This window comes from Cololabis saira, chromosome 10, assembly GCF_033807715.1.
Source record: "Cololabis saira isolate AMF1-May2022 chromosome 10, fColSai1.1, whole genome shotgun sequence".
Taxonomy (NCBI): domain Eukaryota; kingdom Metazoa; phylum Chordata; class Actinopteri; order Beloniformes; family Belonidae; genus Cololabis; species Cololabis saira.
In genome coordinates this window covers 6,992,791-7,013,406 of record NC_084596.1, presented here as the reverse complement: position 1 = coordinate 7,013,406, position 20,616 = coordinate 6,992,791, and the positions used below count along the sequence as shown (strand labels likewise).

General features: G+C 45.8%; 1 protein-coding gene across 1 annotated transcript in view; it reads left to right on the top strand.

Annotated features, from left to right (window-relative positions):
- The first annotated feature begins 1,732 nt into the window (after positions 1–1,732).
- The window catches only part of dhx9 (DEAH (Asp-Glu-Ala-His) box helicase 9), a 46,456-nt gene continuing 27,572 nt past the window's right edge, over positions 1,733–20,616 (top strand). Inside the window, exons 1-14 of the mRNA XM_061731370.1 lie at positions 1,733–1,797; positions 4,238–4,386; positions 5,367–5,513; positions 5,658–5,775; positions 7,162–7,301; positions 8,462–8,610; positions 12,929–12,975; positions 14,202–14,338; positions 14,458–14,706; positions 14,786–14,863; positions 16,953–17,144; positions 17,225–17,366; positions 19,561–19,643; positions 20,284–20,440. Coding sequence (XP_061587354.1) covers positions 4,276–4,386; positions 5,367–5,513; positions 5,658–5,775; positions 7,162–7,301; positions 8,462–8,610; positions 12,929–12,975; positions 14,202–14,338; positions 14,458–14,706; positions 14,786–14,863; positions 16,953–17,144; positions 17,225–17,366; positions 19,561–19,643; positions 20,284–20,440 — 1,750 coding nt within the window. The 5' untranslated portion in view covers positions 1,733–1,797; positions 4,238–4,275. The remainder of the gene's footprint in view (positions 1,798–4,237; positions 4,387–5,366; positions 5,514–5,657; positions 5,776–7,161; positions 7,302–8,461; positions 8,611–12,928; positions 12,976–14,201; positions 14,339–14,457; positions 14,707–14,785; positions 14,864–16,952; positions 17,145–17,224; positions 17,367–19,560; positions 19,644–20,283; positions 20,441–20,616) is intronic.

Genomic DNA, 20,616 nt, shown 5'->3' with positions numbered 1-20,616 from the left:
TTACTTTTCCCAGTCAAAAGCGTTACCGTGGCGACGCTACACGCCAAAAAGCGTGCCCACCTTCATCTGATTGGTCTATATGTGATAGTTCCTACTTTCTGCCATAACTTTTGAACGGGTTGTGATAAAGACATGTGGGTGGTTCATCGGATTCTGTATTGAGTCCTTGACCTTCATTGGCATGAATTAGCCCCGCCCCTTCTTCTGATTGGTCGATATTTGATAGATCCTACTTTCTGCCATAACTTGAATGGTTTGATATAGAGAGTTGTGGCTGGTGTCATCCACTAAATATCCAGGCCTGAAGTCATACAAGCTTCCACTGCAGCCTGAACGTGCACAAGGGTGGAGGAACGTTCATCGCTGCTTGCAGCTTTAATTGAGTTTATTCTGGTTCTTCCAGGGCTGGGTAACGTCTGTCAGACTGGACCGCGGTGGTTTCTCCTGTGAAGCAGTCTGTGTAGAAAACACAACGATAGATACCATCATATATGCTATACGTACAATATACAGTCATCTGCAAACTTAGTACCCTCTGGGTCTTTTTTTTTTTTAAACATGTCTTTATTAGATCACAACGCAAAAAAACACAACCAAAAACAAGACAAAGACAAGGACATTAAAAAGAAAAGAAACACAATAACAAAATGAAAACAGGCTCTTAACAGAAATCATAATAACAATAACAAACTAAATAGAAAAAATATAAATAAATAAAATAATAAGAGGCATAATTTAAATGTAAGTATTTATATAAAGTATAAATTATCTCCACGATGCCTCTTCAGGTCACCTCACCGTATATTCATGCTTACAAGGCTCATCAATATCACCATTTTTAAGAAAAGCTAAAAACTTTCCCCATATATCATCAAATTCAAAGGGCTTTTTCTTGCCACAGTAGGGTTTTTTTTCTAGAGCCAGACATGACGTTAGATGTCTCAGGCAGAGGCCTCAGGTTGGACCCTTAACATTTTCACCCTCTGGGTTTTAATCCTTTGGGTCATTTGTGTCATAAAAATCCTCAAATCTTAGTGGGTTTTAGTGTTTTATATATATGCATATACAGGACTGTCTCAGAAAATTAGAATATTGTGATTTTCTGTAATGCAATTACAAAAACAAAAATGTCATACATTCTGGATTCATTACAAATCAACTGAAATATTGCAAGCCTTTTATTATTTTAATATTGCTGATCATGGCTTACAGTTTAAGAAAACTCAAATATCCTATCTCAAAAAATTAGAATATTCTGGGAATCGTAATCTTAAACTGTAAACCATAATCATCAATATTAAAATAATAAAAGGCTTGCAATATTTCAGTTGATTTGTAATGAATCCAGAATGTATGACATTTTTGTTTTTTTAATTGCATTACAGAAAATAAAGAATTTTATCAGAATATTCAAGTTTTCTACGACACTCCTGTATATATATATATATATCTACTCTTGGATTACACCATAGTCTAGACACAATAAAGATTACTCTGACTTTGTGTAGCCAATTCTAAACATTGTTTCCAGATAGTTTTAGTTACATTAATTCATAAATATGGACAATATGTAAGATGTATTTATATATTCTTCCTAAATAAAGATAAAAACATCAAATCATATTAAAAATAGATTTAAACCTGACAGCACATTCAGCCTCCCGAGCAGCAGCTGGCGCCAGAGAGCCGATAAAGAGACCACAGCACCGTAGAAGAAGAAATAACCGTAGAAGAAGAAATAACCGTAGAAGAAGAAACTGCGGAGTCTTAGCGCCGGTTTCCTCGTTTGAGACAATTGTGAGTTTTTATTCCTCGTGTTTTATTTCTAGTCTTTTATTCCTGGTGTTTTATTCTGCATGTTTCATTCTTCATGTTTAATCCTCGTGTTTTATTCCTCCTAATCTCTTAAAAGTGGAGTTATTTGTAAGACTGAGACCCGGCAGCATGAAGCTGTTTTAAATCACAAACATTTACATCAAATCCACGTTTGCAGGAGAATTATTAATGATTAAATCAGTTATATCTGCATTATTAACTATTTATTCTAACATCAGAATAGACAGTACTCGAGTTGTAAAAATAAATCAGGGGGGATGGTGGATTTTATCATATGGGGACAGATAATTTGTGCTGATTACAAATAATATAATATATTACAAATAATAGCACTGACCAAAACACTTGCAGAAATACTGCAGGAATGACATAGCAGCAGTTAAATGCAGCCTTCTGTAAGCTTTAAATATCCACTGGGCTTACATCAAATACATCAAAACACAACAATAAAAAACAGTTTTCTGAACTTATCAATATGACTCTGTCCTTCACAGGATAAGTAACATGGATCACTGCAAAAACTCTAAATCTTAACAAGAATATTTGTCTTATTTCTAGTTAAAATGTCTCATTTTAGTAAAAGAAATCTCATTACACTTAAAACAAGACTCATTACTGGAAAAAACAACAATTTTCACCTGTTTCAAGTAGATTTTCACTTAAAATAAGTAGAAAAATCTGCCAGTGGAACAAGATTTTTTTGCTTGTAATAAGAAGATAAATCTTGTCCCACTGGCAGATTTTTCTACTTATTTCAAGTGAAAATGTACTTGAAACAGGTGAAAATTGTCAAATACGTTATTTTCCTGGTGATGACTCTAAATGTTGAAATAGCAGTAAAACCACATTCATTGATGAAAAGAGAATAGACCAAAACCCCTGATGAATGAAGCAAGTCTGGATCTCCTCTCTTAGATCTTCTAGTTCAGCGGTTTTCAACTGGTCTGGCTTTAGGAACCATCACCTTAATCACAAGCGGCGACCCAAATCAAGGAGAATGTCCAACTTCTCAAATTTATTGAATGAAAATATGGTGCAGTTTGAATCGGAGATAGTAGAATAGAATATCACACAAAATAAAAAGTTTATCGGTGAACCAAAATGGCAAAAACCAAAATGGCTTCAAGTGGTGATAATGGAGGGACATATTCCCTTTGATGCTCAACTAGCTGCATTTTAATTAGATCCAAAACACTTCACTTCAGTAACTTGAGCCTTTTTTAACAAACATGAAATAAAACAGTGCAACAACTGAGCAGTAGTTTCAAAAAGAACTCAAATATATAGTTTTAACTGAATAATCATCACTGAATCTATCTATCTATTATAATAACTCAAATTATATAGTTTTAGCAGAGAATCCTCACTGAACCTAAACAATCAACGCTGCACTATGAGGAAAAACCAGTTTCCTCATCAGTTTTTATCCACAAACTCAAAATAAATGAAAGCTGCAAGGAGCGATGAACGGGCCCTTGCGCGTGTAATTTTCACTAATAAAGGTCAAGGACTCAAAACTAAGTCCGATGACACCACCCACGACTCATTATGTCAAACCATTCAAAAATTATGGCAGAAAATAGGAACTATCAAATATGAACCAATCAGATGAAGGGTGGGCGCGCTTTTTGGCGTCTAGCGTCTCCACGGTAACACTTTTGACTGAGAAAAGTAATGCCCATCGTCGGAGGGTGGAGACGCACATTTTGATGTATAACACTCCTGGGTGCACGTTACGGTTCGGGCCGTATTAACTGCCGAAGGAATGGCATAAATTTTGCCAAAATTACACGATTAATTCAAAATGGCCGACTTCCTGTTTGGTTTCGGCCATGGCGCCAAGAGACTTTTCTTTAAGTTGGGCCATGATACAGGTGTGTACCGATTTACGTGCATGTACGTCAAACCGTATCGTGGGGCTTGAGGCACAAAGTTTTCTAGGGGGCGCTGTTGAGCCGTTAGGCCACGCCCATTAATGCAAACCATTAAATATCAACATTTTTCGCTAGGCCTGGCTTGCGTGCAAAATTTGGTGACTTTTGGGGCACGTTTAGGGGGAAAAAAGGCCCTCCTTTCATCGGGAAAATAAAAACATTTCCTACAGATACAATAGGGCATTGGCACTGTAAGTGCTCGGGCCCTAATTAAACAAAAAGTGCAATTCAAAATGATTCAAGTACACAAAATGAATTCTCTTCTGATTAACTTATCAATAGGTAAATATTGAAAAACATTGTGCCACCAGTTGAGAACCACCGTTATAGTTCAGACCAGATCCAGAGTGTGTCCCTGTTTGTTTCCTTCAGTAGAATAAAGGTGTGTTTCCTCCATCGAGGTGTTTGTGGTGATTGTCAGGTCTTGATTGTGGTGATTGACTGGTCTTGATTGTGGTGATTGACAGGTCCCCGGAGCAGGAAGCTCCGCCTCCATCGCCCCAACATGGCGGACGTCAAAAACTTCCTGTACGCCTGGTGCGGGAAGAAGAAGCTAACGCCCAGCTACGACATCCGGGCGGCCGGCAACAAGAACCGGCAGAAGTTCATGTGTGAGGTGAGTCCCCTTCAGTCCCATTCAGTCCATCCGTCCCCCTTCAATTCAATTCAATTTTATTTATATAGCGTCTAATACAACAAAAGTTGTCTCTAGACACTTTCCAGAGACCCAGAACATGAACATAAACATTAACATAAACATAAACCCCCGAGCAATTATTACATAAACAATGGCAGGTAAAAACTCTCATAGTGGGAGAAAAGCCTTAAGCCAAACAGTGGCAAGAAAAACTCCCCTTTAGGAGGGAAGAAACCTGGACCTGGACCTGGATCATAAGGGGGGACCCTCCTGCCGAGGGCCAGACTGGGGATCGGGGACGTCAACAGCACAGCAGTTAGGTGGAAGCAGCAACGGGATGACCGGGGGTGGGGACCGCAGGCCAGCACGCAGCTCCCGAAGCTCCAGCCCCTCTCACTCCCACGCTGCAGGTTCCGGTGTTGTGCATTCAGAGATATTCATGCTGCACCATGTACAAAAGAGAAAAAAAGAGGAGAAAAGGGGGGGCCAGCAAAAGAAACTACAGGAGCGACTCTAACACACTAGAGTTTACACTACCTACAGATTTACCAACACCAGCTAGAGGTTTACTAAACACTAACTATAGGCTTTACTGAACAGAAAGGTTTTCAGTTTAGTTTTAAAGGTGGAGGTGGTGTCAGCCTCCTTAACCCAGATTGGAAGTTGGTTCCATAGTAATGGTGCCTGATAGCAGAACGCCCGCCCTCCAAATCTACATTTGGATACTCTAGGAACTACGAGTAAACCTGCACTCTGAGAACGGAGAGCTCTGCCAGGAACATAAGGCACCATCAGGTCTTGTAAATAATGCGGAGCTAAGCCGTTTTGGGCTTTATACGCAAGTAATACAATTTTAAATTGGATTCTTCAGTCCATCAGTCCCCCGTCAGTCTATCAGCCCCCGTCAGTCCTCCACCTTGTCCCCCCCAGTCATGGTCTCCTCCACCTTTTGCCCCCAGGTCCGGGTGGACGGCTACAACTACACTGGGATGGGGAACTCTACCAACAAGAAGGACGCCCAGACCAACGCCGCCAGGGACTTCATCAACTACCTGGTCCGGGTCGGGGACATGAGCGCGGCAGAAGTCCCGTCCATGGGCCCCGGCGTGAGTCCTGCTCCGGTTCCAGAACCGGTCCCGGGTCGGGGGGGGGGGGGGGCCTCTGATTGGCTGGCGTGTGATTGACAGCTGGTCTCCGGCGGTTCTTCGTCCCTCAGTAACTCTGGTGTTTGTGCTGGTTCTGATCCGCAGGTGGGGGTTCCAGGACCCGACCAGCCCGACGGAGGTGGGGGTGGAGGTGGGGGCGGGTTCGGAGAACTGCCCTCCAGCGGGCCCCTGCCGCCTCACCTGGTGGTGAAGTCTGAGAAAGGTGGAGTCTTCCTTCTTTCCTCCTGCTCTCCCCTTCCTTATTCCCTTCCTCTTTTCTCCCTTCCTTCCTTCCTTCCTTCCTTCCTTCCTTCCTTCCTTCCTTCCTTCCTTCCTTCCTTCCTTCCTTCCTTCCTTCCTTCCTTCCTTCCTTCCTTCTTTCCTGCTCTCTCCTTACTTCTTCCCTTCCTCTTTTCTTCCTTCATATATAAAGGCTAGATGACTCAAGGCGGAGTCTCCAGCGTCGTTCCCCGGCGGCCATCTTGCCACAGGAGAGCTCGCTCACTCATAACATTGTGTTTAATGGTGCCTGTACTGCTTAAACAGCGTTAACTTGCTCAATTCTCAACAGATTTTCAAACAGTTTGGTTTGTTATGAACGTCAGAGATGTAGTTATGACACTGCATACTTGTGAATAATTATAAACATTGAAAAACGTACTTTTATATGAAAATAACAAGAAACAGATAGCTATGACATGTTATTTTGAATATTTCTATAGTATTCTTAGTAATATTTATATTTACATTATAACATATATACATATATTATTACCTTATAATATATATATATATATATATATATATATATATATATATATATATATATATATATATATATATATATATATATATATATATATATATATATTATGTTATACAATGTTATGAGTGGGGAGCTCTCCTGTGGCAAGATGGCCGCCGTGTGACGACGTCGCTCTGCATTGGCAGCAGCGCAGACGAGTCATCTAGCCTTTATATATGTCTTCCTTTCTTTCTTTCTTTCTTTCTTTCATCCTTTCTTTCTTTCATCCTTTCTTTCTTTCATCCTTTCTTCCTTCTTTTTTCCCTTCTTTCCTCCTGCTCTCTCCTTACTTCTTCCCTTCCTCTTTTCTTCCTTCCTTCCTTTCTTTCTTTCTTTCTTCCGTCCGTCCTTCCTTTCTTCCTTCCTTCCTTCCTTCCTTCCTTCCTTCCTTTCTTCTTTCCTTCCTTCCATCCTTTTCTTCCTTTCTTCCTTCTTTCCTCCTGCTCTCTTTCCTTCCTTCCTTCTTTCTTTCCTTTTCATTCTTCCTTCTGTCCTTCTTTTCTCCCTTCTTCTCTTCCTCCTTCCTTTGACCCCAAGACAGCACAAGGGTTAACTTAAATACTTACCTGCTGGACTCTACTGGCCTTACTGCCTAACAACTTCTCCTTTTTATTATTTTACCTCTTTTCTTATAATTTTATTTCATTTTATTTTTTATTTACTGTTTAATTGTGTCTGGCCGCTTTTAATGTTGATGTAAAGCACTTTGAATGACCTTGTGTTGAATTGTGCTACACAAATAAACTTGCCTTGATTCCTGCTGGCGCGGCGGCGGCGGCTAAACGTCCTCTCCTGTCTCCGCAGGTTCCGAAGAGGACGCCGAGAGCCGGCCAGTTCCGGGCGTGACGGGGCTGGGCTACGCCCGACCCGCGGCCCCCCAGTGGGACCGCGGAGCCAACCTGCAGGAGTACTACGCCCGGCGGGACGAGCAGGAAGCTCAGGCGGTACGACCGCCGGCGCTGTAGACGATTCTGACCCCTGACTCTGACTGAGTTCTGACTAAACCTACAAGCTCGGAGAAAAGTTAACCCTTTGTTAAACCCCGCCCCCGTTGCCAGGTCGCCCCCGTTACTAGGTCGCCCCCGTTGCCAGGTCGCCCCCGTTGCCAGGTCGCCCCCGTTACTAGGTCGCCCCCGTTACTAGGTCGCCCCCGTTGCCAAGTCACCCCCGTTGCCAAGTCACCCCCGTTGCCAAGTCGCCCCCGTTGCCAAGTCGCCCCCGTTACTAGGTCACCCCCGTTGCCAAGTCGCCCCCGTTGCCAGGTCGCCCCCGTTGCCAGGTCGCCCCCGTTGCCAGGTCGCCCCCGTTGCCAGGTCGCCCCCGTTGCCAGGTCGCCCCCGTTGCCAGGTCGCCCCCGTTGCCAGGTCGCCCCCGTTGCCAGGTCGCCCCCGTTGCCAGGTCGCCCCCGTTGCCAGGTCGCCCCCGTTGCCAGGTCGCCCCCGTTGCTAGGTCGCCCCCGTTGCCAGGTCGCCCCCGTTGCCACACACACACACACACCCCCCCCCCCCCCCCCCCCCCCCCCCGTTGCCAGGTCGCCCCCGTTACTAGGTTGCCCCCGTTGCCAGGTCGCCCCCCGTTGCCAGGTCGCACCCAGATTCTCTCTGGGTAGCGGGTGTCACTTTTACAACTTTTAAACTTTTAAAACCGCTTAACCATTTTAAGATAAATAAAAACTAGCTGGTCTCTAGCTATGGGTTGTAGCTGCTGCCGAGCCGACTTTGTTTTGGAAGTACGGATCAGATTTCTGCCAGTTTGGGGATAAAAATACGCTACAAATGTTCCTTTTACTTATATAAAGTTTACAAAAATAATCCAGTGATTTAAATGTTGATACAAGGCAGTAAAAACTGTATTTTCCACTGATGTGAAAGAGAGAGACGGCTGTTTGGTCCAAACGGATCAACCGGAGAATGATGTTTCTGATTGGTCGGTCAGGGACCAATCAGAAGGCGACAATCGGTCAATTCATTTTAAAATAAACATAAAAACACTGAGGACTTAATAGACTTTGAAAAAACTTCCGATTCCACCTTTAGAACCCGTAGCGCCCGGCGGTCGCCGGCCTGATCCGGCCTGACCCGGTCTGTCCGTTTGTCGTCCGCAGACTCTGGAGTCGGAGGAGGTGGACCTGAACGCCAATCTCCACGGCAACTGGACCCTGGAGAACGCCAAGGCCCGGCTGAACCAGTACTTCCAGAAGGAGAAGACCAGTGCTGAGTATAAGTACAGCCAAGTGGGACCGGACCACAACAGGTCTGGATCAGGAAAGCCCGGCGGGCCTCCGGGCCTCGGGGCCGGCGGCCGGTTCCACACCAGGTCCAGACTGACGGGTGGAGAGTTTCCTATCCGGCGCCAACTTCCGTGATGATTCTGGTCTGATCAAACATTTAAAATCAGGAGAAGAACCAGGCGGACGTCCCCGGGTCTGCAGGTCTGCAGGTCCGGCGTCGTCTTCTCCTGCTGCGATTCTGAGTAGTTTTACTCTTCAGTCTGGGTCTGGTGCGGCGCCGGCCGCCAGCCCTCGGCTCGGCGGTCTGGGTTATTAATTAATTAATTAATTAATGTTTATTTGATATGGACATAGCAATTACATTGGACAAACCAGATGCATTGTTTAAGTGTTTTAGCACAAGTGCTAATTCGCAACACTTGTCCATAGGCAGCTTTTAAAAAGAATAGAGCAATAAAATATTAAGATAACAAGAATGGGAAAATAAAAAATAATAATAAAATAAATAAATGAAAAATGAAAAAAACAAAACAATTGGAAAGGAAATCAAAGAAATAGAAACAATTTTCAATTACAATATGTATTGTATAATGTATTGGTCTTATTTGAGCATGCTCAGTGTTAAGGCTGGTTGATTTGGGAGGGGAGTCCTGGGTCCTGGTCTGAACAGAGTTACAACTGGACTTGAATGTCGGTTCCAGAGACCCGAGTGGCACCACCACGTCTGACCACATGGGGGCACCGCTGACACCGGCCTACGGGCTGGAGGTGGTCCAGCAGGTCTTGTAGTACCACTTCATCGCACTAGAGGCCCACTGACTAACCTGGGGGGGTTCCAGCTGGAGTATCCGTCAGACTGCAGCAGCACGACCAGAGCAATAAAAGCATAAACACCGGCGGCGTCGGGGCTACCTGACTAACGGGAGTTCAGGGGGTTCAGGGCCACCTGAGTCCTGGGAGGAAGTTTGGTTGGTTTGGTTACGTTCTCATGAAGGAACATCAGAAGCAACAACTGTTGTCTGAAAGTGTCTGGCTTCATCTGGGAGGTTCTGGTTAGGTCTTGGAGGGTTCTGGCAGTGTTGTGCAAGTTCCTACTTCTCATGAACTAGTTCAAAGTTCAGTTCACATCGTTTAAAAATGAATAGTTCATGTTCATTTTCATTTTGAACTAGTTCAAATTCAATTCATTTCAATATTTTTAGGTGAGAAGTACGAATGAAACGCCCCCTATCCTAAAACTGTTCACTGTATACAATCATGTATTGTCCCAGTGGCTTTTCAACTTTACTCAGGCTGTTAATCTCCAACAATGTAGTCCATTATCAGTGTGTCTACCTGTTGCAGGTAAATCCTCCCCCTGAAGGAGCAGCAGTGACTGGGGTCGTTTGGGGCTGTTGGGTCTTCTTGGTCTTTCCTGATCACTTTGTTTGATTGTCAAGGACTTGCAGATATTTCCTCCCACTGGACGGATGCTTTAACTCCACATGACGTTTCAAATGTGAAGTTGACGAGGCAGACGCTCGTACTTGTTTTCTCAGGTGGAAATAATTTGCACAGAAAGGTTAGATTTTTACCGTTGGACTCTTTGGGGGACGATGTGTAAAATTCCTGCAGATAATGATAAGTGGATCATCATCTGCGTCTGCAACGTCTCTCTCTTCACTGGTCATGTAAAGATGCACCGGGCTCGGGCCGCCGTTGCCATGGAGCTGGTGCCCCGTGATATGATAGTGTGCACTGCATTGTGGGTAATGTAGTGTGAAGTCGTCGTCTCGTCCAGTATTTTAAATGTGGTGAAATGTATTCCGTAATAATTGGACCTAAACAGTGAAGCTGAAACTCACATAATCTGAACAGTTCAGATTGCAGTTCGTGATCTGCAGAATTAACAAGTTCAAGTTCTTTATTAGCAAATATGTTGCGTTCAGTTCAACGTTCTCACAGAAATTAAAGCATTCATTTGAACTCGTTCATTTGAACTCGTTCATGCACAACGCTGGGTTCTTTTCTCTTCCGTCTCTCGGCGAAGGCGGATGCTTTTCTGCTCCTCTCCCTTATCAATCTGCCCTGCTACTGCTTTTGTCCTGTCTTGTCTTCATAGTCTCTTCTTTTCACTCCTCCGAAACTCTACAATCATGGAATTGATTAACTGGTCTCTCAGCACAATCGACCAAATTTTTGCGACAAGAAGTCATGGGGTAAGGGAGCCCTCCTGCCCCGATAGGACATTTTTTGCCGGATACACAATGGATTCCTGGAAACATTGGAAACCATTGTGCCTGGCGATATTGTCTGTCGAGGACGTTGAAGATGCCTTAATTTTTTTTTTTTTAACAATATCTTTATTGTTTTTTCATTTACAAACAGAATATTACAATAAAGGACATTTCACATCTAGTTCTGACTTAACAGTTTTAACCCCCCCCCATCCCATCCCACCCCACATCCCTTCTCTCTTTACATATTTCTTGTTATACAATCCAAAGTTGGTACCTAATACCAGTACCAAATAACAATACAGTCCAGTGGTACCTCTAGGAAATTAAAGATATACATAACCTAAACAAAATAATCAAAAATTACCCTTTCCCTGTCATCCTCCAGATTCCTTCTTAGGTATCCTGCCCTGCATTGTCCTCCCGTAGAAGCGCCCCTATGTCTCCTTTTTTAATAAATTGATCAAATGGTTTCCAGATTTCTTCATACATCCCAAGTTCATTTTTTAGTGTATAAGTTATTTTCTCCATTGACCTACATTGTGCCATTGCCTTGAACCACGCACCAATTGTAGGAGCAGAAGCATGAAGATGCCTTCATAATTGGATTTATGATAGCAGGATTTCTCCTAATTGGAGTGGGGGGATTTTTCATCTATCGACAAACGCGTAAGTCGTCGACAGCTGCTTTGGCCCTCTCCGAGCTGCCTGACGTGACTGAAGGGATAAGCGCTGCGACTAACACTCTGACTTTAACGCTGGGGGAGCAAGGCCGCAAGCTGGATGCGATTCTTGAACAAAATCGCAGGCTGGCGGCGGTCTTTGAGCTCATTGGCAAGATGGAGAAGACCTTGGAGAAGTTGGAAGCTCAGAGTCGGCTTGGTGGGAATTGATCACAAATTCATCTGTTTGGAGTCGCCATTGAGGAACCAGAGACTTAAGGCTGACGGAAAATTACTGGGATCTGCCTGTTCTTTTCAATACAATTGTTGATTCTATAATCTGGCCTTGACAGAGCGGTTTGATCGCTGTAGTCACAATCTCCCTGGTGGAATGTAAACAAGGTGACTCTGTCCCCACTAACCCTTCCCTCTCCAGATCATCCGCGGACCTGTTTTCTGTGCTGAGGTGTTTTTTTGCACTTTCTCACTGTGTACATACACAGTGTGAAGATGCCTTTTTTTCCCTCCTCCCTCCCTCCCTCCCCCACCCCAATGTCACCCTTTCTCTGCTTTGTTCCGGTTTCGGGTCACTGCTCGTTGTGGTCGACCGGCAGCTGAGCGGGTTTACTGTACTGGTATTGCTGCTTAGTTGTCCTGAATTGCCCCTCGGGGATGAATAAAGTTTCTGGTTGGTCTGGGGGGTTCTGGTTCTGGTTTTGGTTCTGGTGGATGCAGGATGGCGCCTCCATGTGGTCTGAAGTGGTTCTGCTACTTGGAGTTCCAGAACTACAAACAAGCAACATTTGATCCATGAGACCCGTTTCTCACCTCGATACCGATGTAATCAGAGCTACGGGGGGGGGCAGCACACACCTGGTGGGCGTGGCCTCCCGGCAGGTGTGGGGGGGGGGCGGGGCTGCAGGGTTGGGGGGCGGGGCTGCAGGGGTGGGGGGGCGGAGGCCCCTGCGTGCTCTTCTGCCGGACCGCTGCAGACCAGAGACCTCCGGGGTGTGTCGGCTACACCACAGAGCTCTCACCGGTACCGGAGACCCAGACCCGGCAGCAGGCCGGTTCTGGTTCTGGTTGGTCCAGAAGGAATGGTCCAGGGGGGGGGGGGCGGCGGCAGAAATCCCAACCACACCAAAGGAAGACATGGGGCAGCGTTTAGGCGCTCTAAAGCCGTCCCATGGGTGCAGCTCGGCGCTCGGCCAGGTCTGGTTGTGATTTCTGCTGTCGCTGGTTCCCCGCAGGGCCGGCGGCGGCCGGGGGAACCGCTCCGCCGCTGGTTAGAATCCCTCAAGGGCCGGCGGCGGCCGGGGGAACCGCCCTGCCGCCGGTTAGAATCCCTCAAGGTCCGGCAGAAAAGCACGCAGGCCTCCCCAGGACGCGGCAGGTGAGTTGTTTTTCTTCTGGATGCTTTTATTGTGGAGGGGACAGGAAGTGACATCTGCTTGTTTCCTCAGGAGCTTCATCGCGGAGATGCAGCTGTTCGTCAGGCAGCTCGGCAGAAGTAAGTTACCCACAATGCACCGGGAAGTCAAGCGTCGGTACGTTGGGCTGACGATGACTTGAAGTTTAAACGGCTTCACACTCGTTTAGTGATGTTAGTGTTGAAGAATATTATCAAAACCAGTTCAGAAGTCCGCTGTGGTGTAGTGAGTTTTATTCAGTAAGCCGGCGGTGAGCAGACCGACACAGATCAGGTCTGGGTTGGTGTGCCTTTTATACAGTAAGTTCAAAGCACAAAAGGCAGGAATAAACAAGCCGAGTGAGAGACAAAAACAATTTACAGTCAGATGTGATCTGTGGCCAAATGCCGTTAACGGGCATTTGGCATGACTGTCACTGAGTTATAAATTACCCCCTAGGGTGTTCTCGTGGTTCAAGTCTGTGGCCAAATGAGTTGGTATTAACATATCAGTCAGTCAGGAACTTCATCATATAGCATTCCCGTGGTTCAAGTCTTTGTTGAAGCTAGTTCCAAGGTGTCGCCCCTGCAGGTGGTAGGAAGCTGATGTTTCAGGTCAGCCACGGTGTCACAATGCCTCATCACTAGTCATCGGGGGGGGGGCGGAGTCAGGGGCGGAGTCAGGCATCGGGCTGGTTAGTTCGTTGTCCATCCGGAGTTGAGGGAGATTTCAGTACCTGTCCAGGTACCGGGCCTAACCTGGACTCCAGCATCGGATGGAAGGATGATGGATAGTTGGATGTGTGAATGGATGGATCGTGAGAATTAATAATAATAATAGTATAAATCAGTATAAAGTATAATCTCAGCTGGTTGTCGTCCTGCAGCGTTGATAGAGAAAGCCCTCCTTTAATAGTGCTAAAGGTTGTTGCATGATGACGACGGCGCGTGACGGTTGTTGCCGTGACGACGCGACGTGACGGTTGTTGCCGTGACGGCGGCGTGCCGGTTGTTGCCGTGACGACGCGGCGTGACGGTTGTTGCCGTGACGGCGGCGTGCCGGTTGTTGCCGTGACGACGCGGCGTGCCGGTTGTTGCCGTGACGACGCGGCGTGACGGTTGTTGCCGTGACGACGCGGCGTGACGGTTGTTGCCGTGACGGTTGATGCCGTGACGACGCGCCGTGACGGTGGTTGCCGTGACGACGCGCCGTGACGGTGGTTGCCGTGACGACGGGGTGACTGTTGTCCTGCAGCGCCCGTACAGTCAGCCCTCCTTTAGCAGTGATATTCCTTGTTGCCATGACGACGGCGTGCCTGTCGTTGCAGAGATCACGGCGCGGGAGCACGGCTCCAACAAGAAACTGGCGGCTCAGTCCTGCGCCCTGTCGGTGGTGCGGCAGCTGTACCACCTGGGGGTGGTGGAGGCCTACACCGGCGTCACCAAGAAGAAGGAGGGCGAGACGGTAGGCCCCGCCCCTCTCCCAGCTATGGCCACGCCCCCAGTCCTGGCCCCGCCCCTCTCCCCGCCCCCCAGCCCTGTCTCCCTCTCCCCGCCCCCAGCTCACCCTCTGTTTCGTTGCAGCTGGAGGTGTACGAGGTCAGCGTGGGGCCGGAGCTGCAGCAGGCTCTGGGCTCCGTGGTGACGGAGCTAGGGGTCCAGATCCCCCCCCAGCCCGTGGACGGGACCCCGGTGTCCCTGGTCCAGGGGAAGATGGCGTCCTTCGAGCCGTCGCAGCGGCAGCCCAACGCCGGCGTGGTGCCCTGGTCGCCCCCGCAGGTCAACTGGAACCCCTGGACCAGCAGCAACATCGACGACGGCCCGCTGGCTTTCGTGAGTCCCCGTCCTCCTCCGGAGCCCCGGCACCTTCCTGGTGGCTCGCCGCGTCGCTAACCGCCTTTCCCTCCCCCAGTGCACGCCGGAGCAGATCAGCGGAGACCTGCGCAGCGAGCTGCAGTACCAGCTGGAGAACGACCAGAACCTGCAGCAGGTGAGACGACCCCCCGTCTCTCACGCCGGAGTGGGGGTTAATGGTTTAATTATGATCCCCATCAGCTACAGCATGACTGCAGCTATTCTTCCTGGGCTCCGCCAACATTTTAAAAATAATACAGTACTAAACATAACATAATAAAAGCAAACCAAATACATTTCCACTAGATGAAGAGAATATCAGGGTTCATGGGGGTCTTTTTATCATTAACTAAGTCTGAATCAAGTAATAAAATTATCTCCAAACTATATAAGACCTTACAACTTTCATAACAAGATAATACAGAATACATAAAAAGGAAATGGGAAAAGGAAATGGAAATAAGGGTAATAATCTCACAGGAAAGCTGGGAAAGAATATGCCAACTACAATGGATCTCAACCGGGTCAAATACTTTCTGGAGTTCTACTGGAAAAGTATAACAACATTTTTTATCACACCCATTCAGAAACGATATCAGGGCAGCGGGGAAGCCTGTTGGAGACTATGCAGGTCTAAAGTCTAAAACCACTTCCATATTTTTTGGGACTGCCAAGCAATAAGACCTTTCTGGAAGGAAATACAGATGCATGTGGAAAATATATTTAATGTGACCATGCCGTTGAATTGTGAAACGTTATTTTTGGGAGACATAATGTTCGAAACGTGGAATGTAAAAGACAAAAAACTGCTGACTATACTGTTGGCAGCCAGTAGGAAATGTGTTACAAGGAAAAGGTTAAAAGTAAAACCCCCACTATCGACGACTGGATTGAAATCATCTACGAGATCTATGTTATGGAGAAGATCTCTTCCTCCCTCAAGGTTGAGAAAGAAAACTTTTATAAGATCTGGTCCAAATGGACGGAGTTTGTGAAACCAATCACATCTGATTTCATGTGAACTATTTTTTTATGTGACGTAATGATAGTAAACATGGGTGCTGCTCCCTGGTTTTTTATTTTTCTGTTACTGTTTCTGATTACTGTTGATAAAAAAACGCCTGGAGGACAGTAGGGACAAAATCATTCATGTTAAAGATTGAATGTTAAAACATGTAAGATGGAATCCTCCTGTTCTAAATAAAAAGAGAATTTCCCCCCCCAAAAAAATACTCTTTAAAAAAAAAAAAAAAAAAAAAAAAAAAAAAAAACCCACAAAAATGAAGACAGCGAAATGAGAACAAAACACAAAACAAAACACTGCACAGTTAAGAGTTCATCTGAGGTCTTAAAAAAATACTGAAAAACAGGCAGCAATTTCATTTGTAGTCTAGAACTTCACAACGTGTCTAATACAGAAAAAAAGAAAGTAAAAAATACATTCAACAACAGTCAAAACCAACTATATTTCAATTTCCAGCAGGTCAATCAGTCTTAGCAAGCTGCTTGTTTAAGTCAATATTTCAATGTTCTATAATTGTTACTTATACTGATTCAAAAGATGTTGCTTAACTAATAATTTGAATGTTCTTATGCTGTTTGTGTGAAGTGTTTGGGAACTGAATTCCAATCATACAGGACTGTCTCAGAAAATTAGAATATTGTGATTTTCTGTAATGCAATTACAAAAACAAAAATGTCATACATTCTGGATTCATTACAAATCAACTGAAATATTGCAAGCCTTTTATTATTTTAATATTGCTGATCATGGCTTACAGCTTAAGAAAACTCAAATATCCTATCTCAAAAAATTAGAATATTCTGGGAATCTTAATCTTAAACTGTAAGCCATAATCAGCAATATTAAAATAATAAAAGGCTTGCAATATTTCAGTGGATTTGTAATGAATCCAGAATGTATGACATTTTAGTTTTTGTAATTGCATTACAGAAAATAAAGAATTTTATCACAATATTCAAATTTTCTGAGACAGTCCTGTATATGACCCTGGACACAACAGTCCTTTTACCAGCATTACAATCACAGATTTGGCAGCAGAATCTCCTCCAGTTGTCTGGTGATATTTATGATAGTCAGAGCTGTAACATCTTCATATAATACCTGAGGAGTCTTTGTTATGGACATGTTACTAATAAATGATGAGTAAAGTAATCTGTCACTAACCCTTAAATTAACGGTGTGAGACGTGTCGTGGTTCCAGATCCTGTCGGATCGGCAGCAGCTTCCGGTCAAGCAGTTTGAGGACGCCATCATGGACGCGCTGGACCAGAACTCGGTGGTGATCATCCGAGGAGCCACGGGCTGCGGTAAAACCACGCAGGTGCCCCAGTACATCCTGGACCGCTTTATCCAGGCGGGCCGGGCCTCCGACTGCAACATCGTGGTGACCCAGGTACCGCCGCCCTGCCGGGTCACAGGGGGGGTTATCACTGACCTGGTCCCAGCCCACTCACTCTGCCGTCGTCTCTGCAGCCGCGGCGGATCAGCGCCGTGTCGGTGGCGGAGCGGGTCGCCTACGAGAGAGGGGAGGACCTGGGGAAGAGCTGCGGCTACAGCGTCCGCTTCGAGTCGGCGCTGCCGCGGCCGCACGCCAGCATCATGTTCTGCACCGTTGGTACGTGAGCGGCCGGGGACGGGGGGGGGTGGAGCCAAAGCTCGGGGTGAACATAGGGCTGGGCGATATATCGAGATTTTAATATATATCGATATATTTTCAAATGCGATATGGTACGAGACAATATCGTTTATATCGATTTAAAAAAAAATAATTATTTTTACATTTTTTTTTTATGATTTTGATATAGCTTATTTTGTGACAAATTGACTTGAATGTTTTATTTGAGATTTGCACAAATGTTTTGTTATTTGCACAACTGTCGACCTCAGTGGAAAAGTCTGCCTGTTACTGTCTACATTGTATTAATTGCACAGTGTATTTTAATTTAATTGTTATGCAGGAAAGGGATATTTGTTTTATTTTATTCAAGAAGCATTTTTATTCTATATATGCAGGCAGTTTATTTTTATTTCATTTGTTTTATACATTTTGATATTGTGCAGACCTCTGTTAATAAAGGAACCTGTGTGACATTTGGCACGAGGCTTTGTATTAAAACTGAAGAAAAAATTAAGCTAACAGAGATGCTAACAGAGATGCTAACAGAGATGCTATGCTATAATGCTTTGGGGGAAACCCCAATTATGGCACAGAAAAAATATCGATATATATCGAGTATCGCCATTCAGCTAGAAAATATCCAGATAGGACTTTTGGTCCATATCGCCCAGCCCTAGGTGAACATGAGCTCTTAGTCCCGTAAGAACTTGTTGGGAACCATTTCAGGACATCTTGCACATCAAGAAACGTAGAATTACATCACATGTCTGCAAACTGCAAAACTGCTTTATGGCTAATTTTTGGGACAAATTCTGGCGGGAAAACAAGTCAGCGGTTCCTCGTCCTGATGCCAGTAATCAGCCAGAGAAGCTAAACCACTCGACAGAGTTTCTAAAGGAGATAAACGTGATATACGAGATTAATGTCTCCGAGCATAGCAACAGGAAGATACATCTGAGCATCATCTGCATAGAAATGCTGCCCCCTAATGATATCTAATGGTAGTAAAAAGTAGCGGTCCCAATCCAGAACCCTGTGGAGCTCCGTCGCCACCTCTGGCTGGATGTTGATGATGTTCACCAGATGCCCAGGGATTAAAGTTCTCCGTCTCTAGACGGATTTCCGTCAGTTGGAAAAATTAGGAAAAAAAAGAGAACAAAAAAACATTTGCAGGTGCGTTATGTTAGGCATTAAACTGACGCTGTTGTAAACCAATAAAGCGAGCCAGAGCCTTGGATTAGCCAATCAGAAACAGAGGAGGGCGTGTTGGATCAAGGGGGGTAAGGGAAGTTGGCAAATCGGATCTGTAACTTCGGGATAAGGATTGGCTCTAAAGCCTGAATTATGGTTCCCCGTCGCCCTCCTCTCCCCGCCGCCGGAGGCGCGGCAGTCCCGCCCGCCTCGCGGGGCCCTCGTCCGGCGGCGTTCGCGCGTCGTTGGGCGGGGGTTTTCGTGGGGCGGTGTCCGGTGCCGCGTCGACCGGCGGGGGGGATTGGGTACGGCGGCGACTCTGGACGCGCGCCGGGCCCTTCGACGCAGAGCCTCCGCCATAGTGTACGCCGTACCCTACGCCGTAAGGTCTGCGTTGGTGTAACGTGGAACCATAAATCAGCCTTTAGAACTGGTGTGGACCAGGGGAATCCGACTGTTTAATTAAAACAAAGCAACGTGAAGGCCCACGGGGGGTGATTTCAAAAAACCTTCCTCTCAACAATAGCATCATCCTCTCTTTGTCTGCACTATCACCATCACTGATCATCATCTGATTGTCCATGAAACAGAAATCAGAGCAGCCGGTCAACTGGATGAAGAAGTGCAGTTTACCAGGTTGACTCAGATCTAGGAGAACAGGCCAAAGGCTTTAATGAGAGGACTGCACCAATTGATGTGGACGATAAATTAAAAGCAAACTGACAATAATAAAACTGCTCTAAATCACCTTCCTCCTATAAAATGCTATTGGTCTCGAGTATTTAAATAGTGTTGGTTAAAGTCTTCTTACACCTTAAGGGCTAATACAGCATTTAACTTTTTTACTTGAAACCTTTGGGAAGCGACAGAAAAGGGGCCGTTCTTAAAGTCCTGCAGTGCAGAGATGGAGGGGAATATGAACTGGCCTGAAAAACAATTTTCAGTCAAAAGTATTTTTTCTGCTTTAATCCCTGGATGCTTCTTGATGTTGTTCAAACAGGCGTCCTGCTGAGGAAGCTGGAGGCGGGAATCCGCGGCATCAGCCACGTCATCGTGGACGAGATCCACGAGAGAGACATCAACGTGAGTCCAGACGCCCCTTAGAGCCCGCCGGGCTTTAGCTCTCTCCTTCCTTCTTCCCTTCCTCTTTTCTTCCTTCTTCCCTTCCTCTTTTCTTCCTTCTTCCCTTCCTCTTTTCTCCCTCCCTTCCTTCCTTCCTTCCTTCTTTTTTCCTGCTCTTTCTTTCCTTCCTTCCTTCCTTCTTTTCTCCCTTCCTTCCTTCTTTCCTTCTTTCTTTCCTTCCTTCCTTCCTTGCTTCCTTCCTTCCTTCTTTTCTCCCTTCCTTCTTTCTTTCCTTCTTTTCATTCTTCCTTCCTTCTTTCCTTCCTTCTTTTTTCCTGCTCTGTCCTTCCTTCTTCCCTTCCTCTTTTCTCCCTTCCTTCCTTCCTTCTTTCCTTCTTTTCTCCCTTCCTTCTTTCCTTCCTTCTTTTCTCCCTTCCTTCTTTCCTTCCTTCTTTTCTCCCTTCCTTCTTTCCTTCCTTCTTTTCTCCCTTCCTTCTTTCTTTCCTTCTTTTCATTCTTCCTTCCTTCCTCCCTTCCTCCCTTCTCTTCCTCCTTCCTTGACCTGAAGACAGCACAAGGGTTGGGGCCCTCGGGGCTTTAGGCTCCGCCGGGCTCTAGGGCTTTAGGGCTTTAGGCCTGTCTGACCCGTGTGTCTCTGCAGACGGACTTCCTGATGGTGGTTCTGCGGGACGTGGTCCAGGCCTTCCCGGAGGTCCGGGTCCTGCTCATGTCGGCCACCATCGACACCACCATGTTCCGGGAGTACTTCTTCAACTGCCCCATCATCGAGGTGTTCGGACGCACCTTCCCGGTGCAGGGTGAGTGCCAGAGGTTCCAGACCCGTCGGTGATGTCACAGGATTACGCCAAAAACAATCTGCTTTGAGACATTTTCATGATTTTTGGTAAATTCCTGAAATTCTGTCCATGAAATCACAGATTTAAGGTGAACATTTAATCATTTTAACCCAAGATGAACCATTTAAAACTACAGG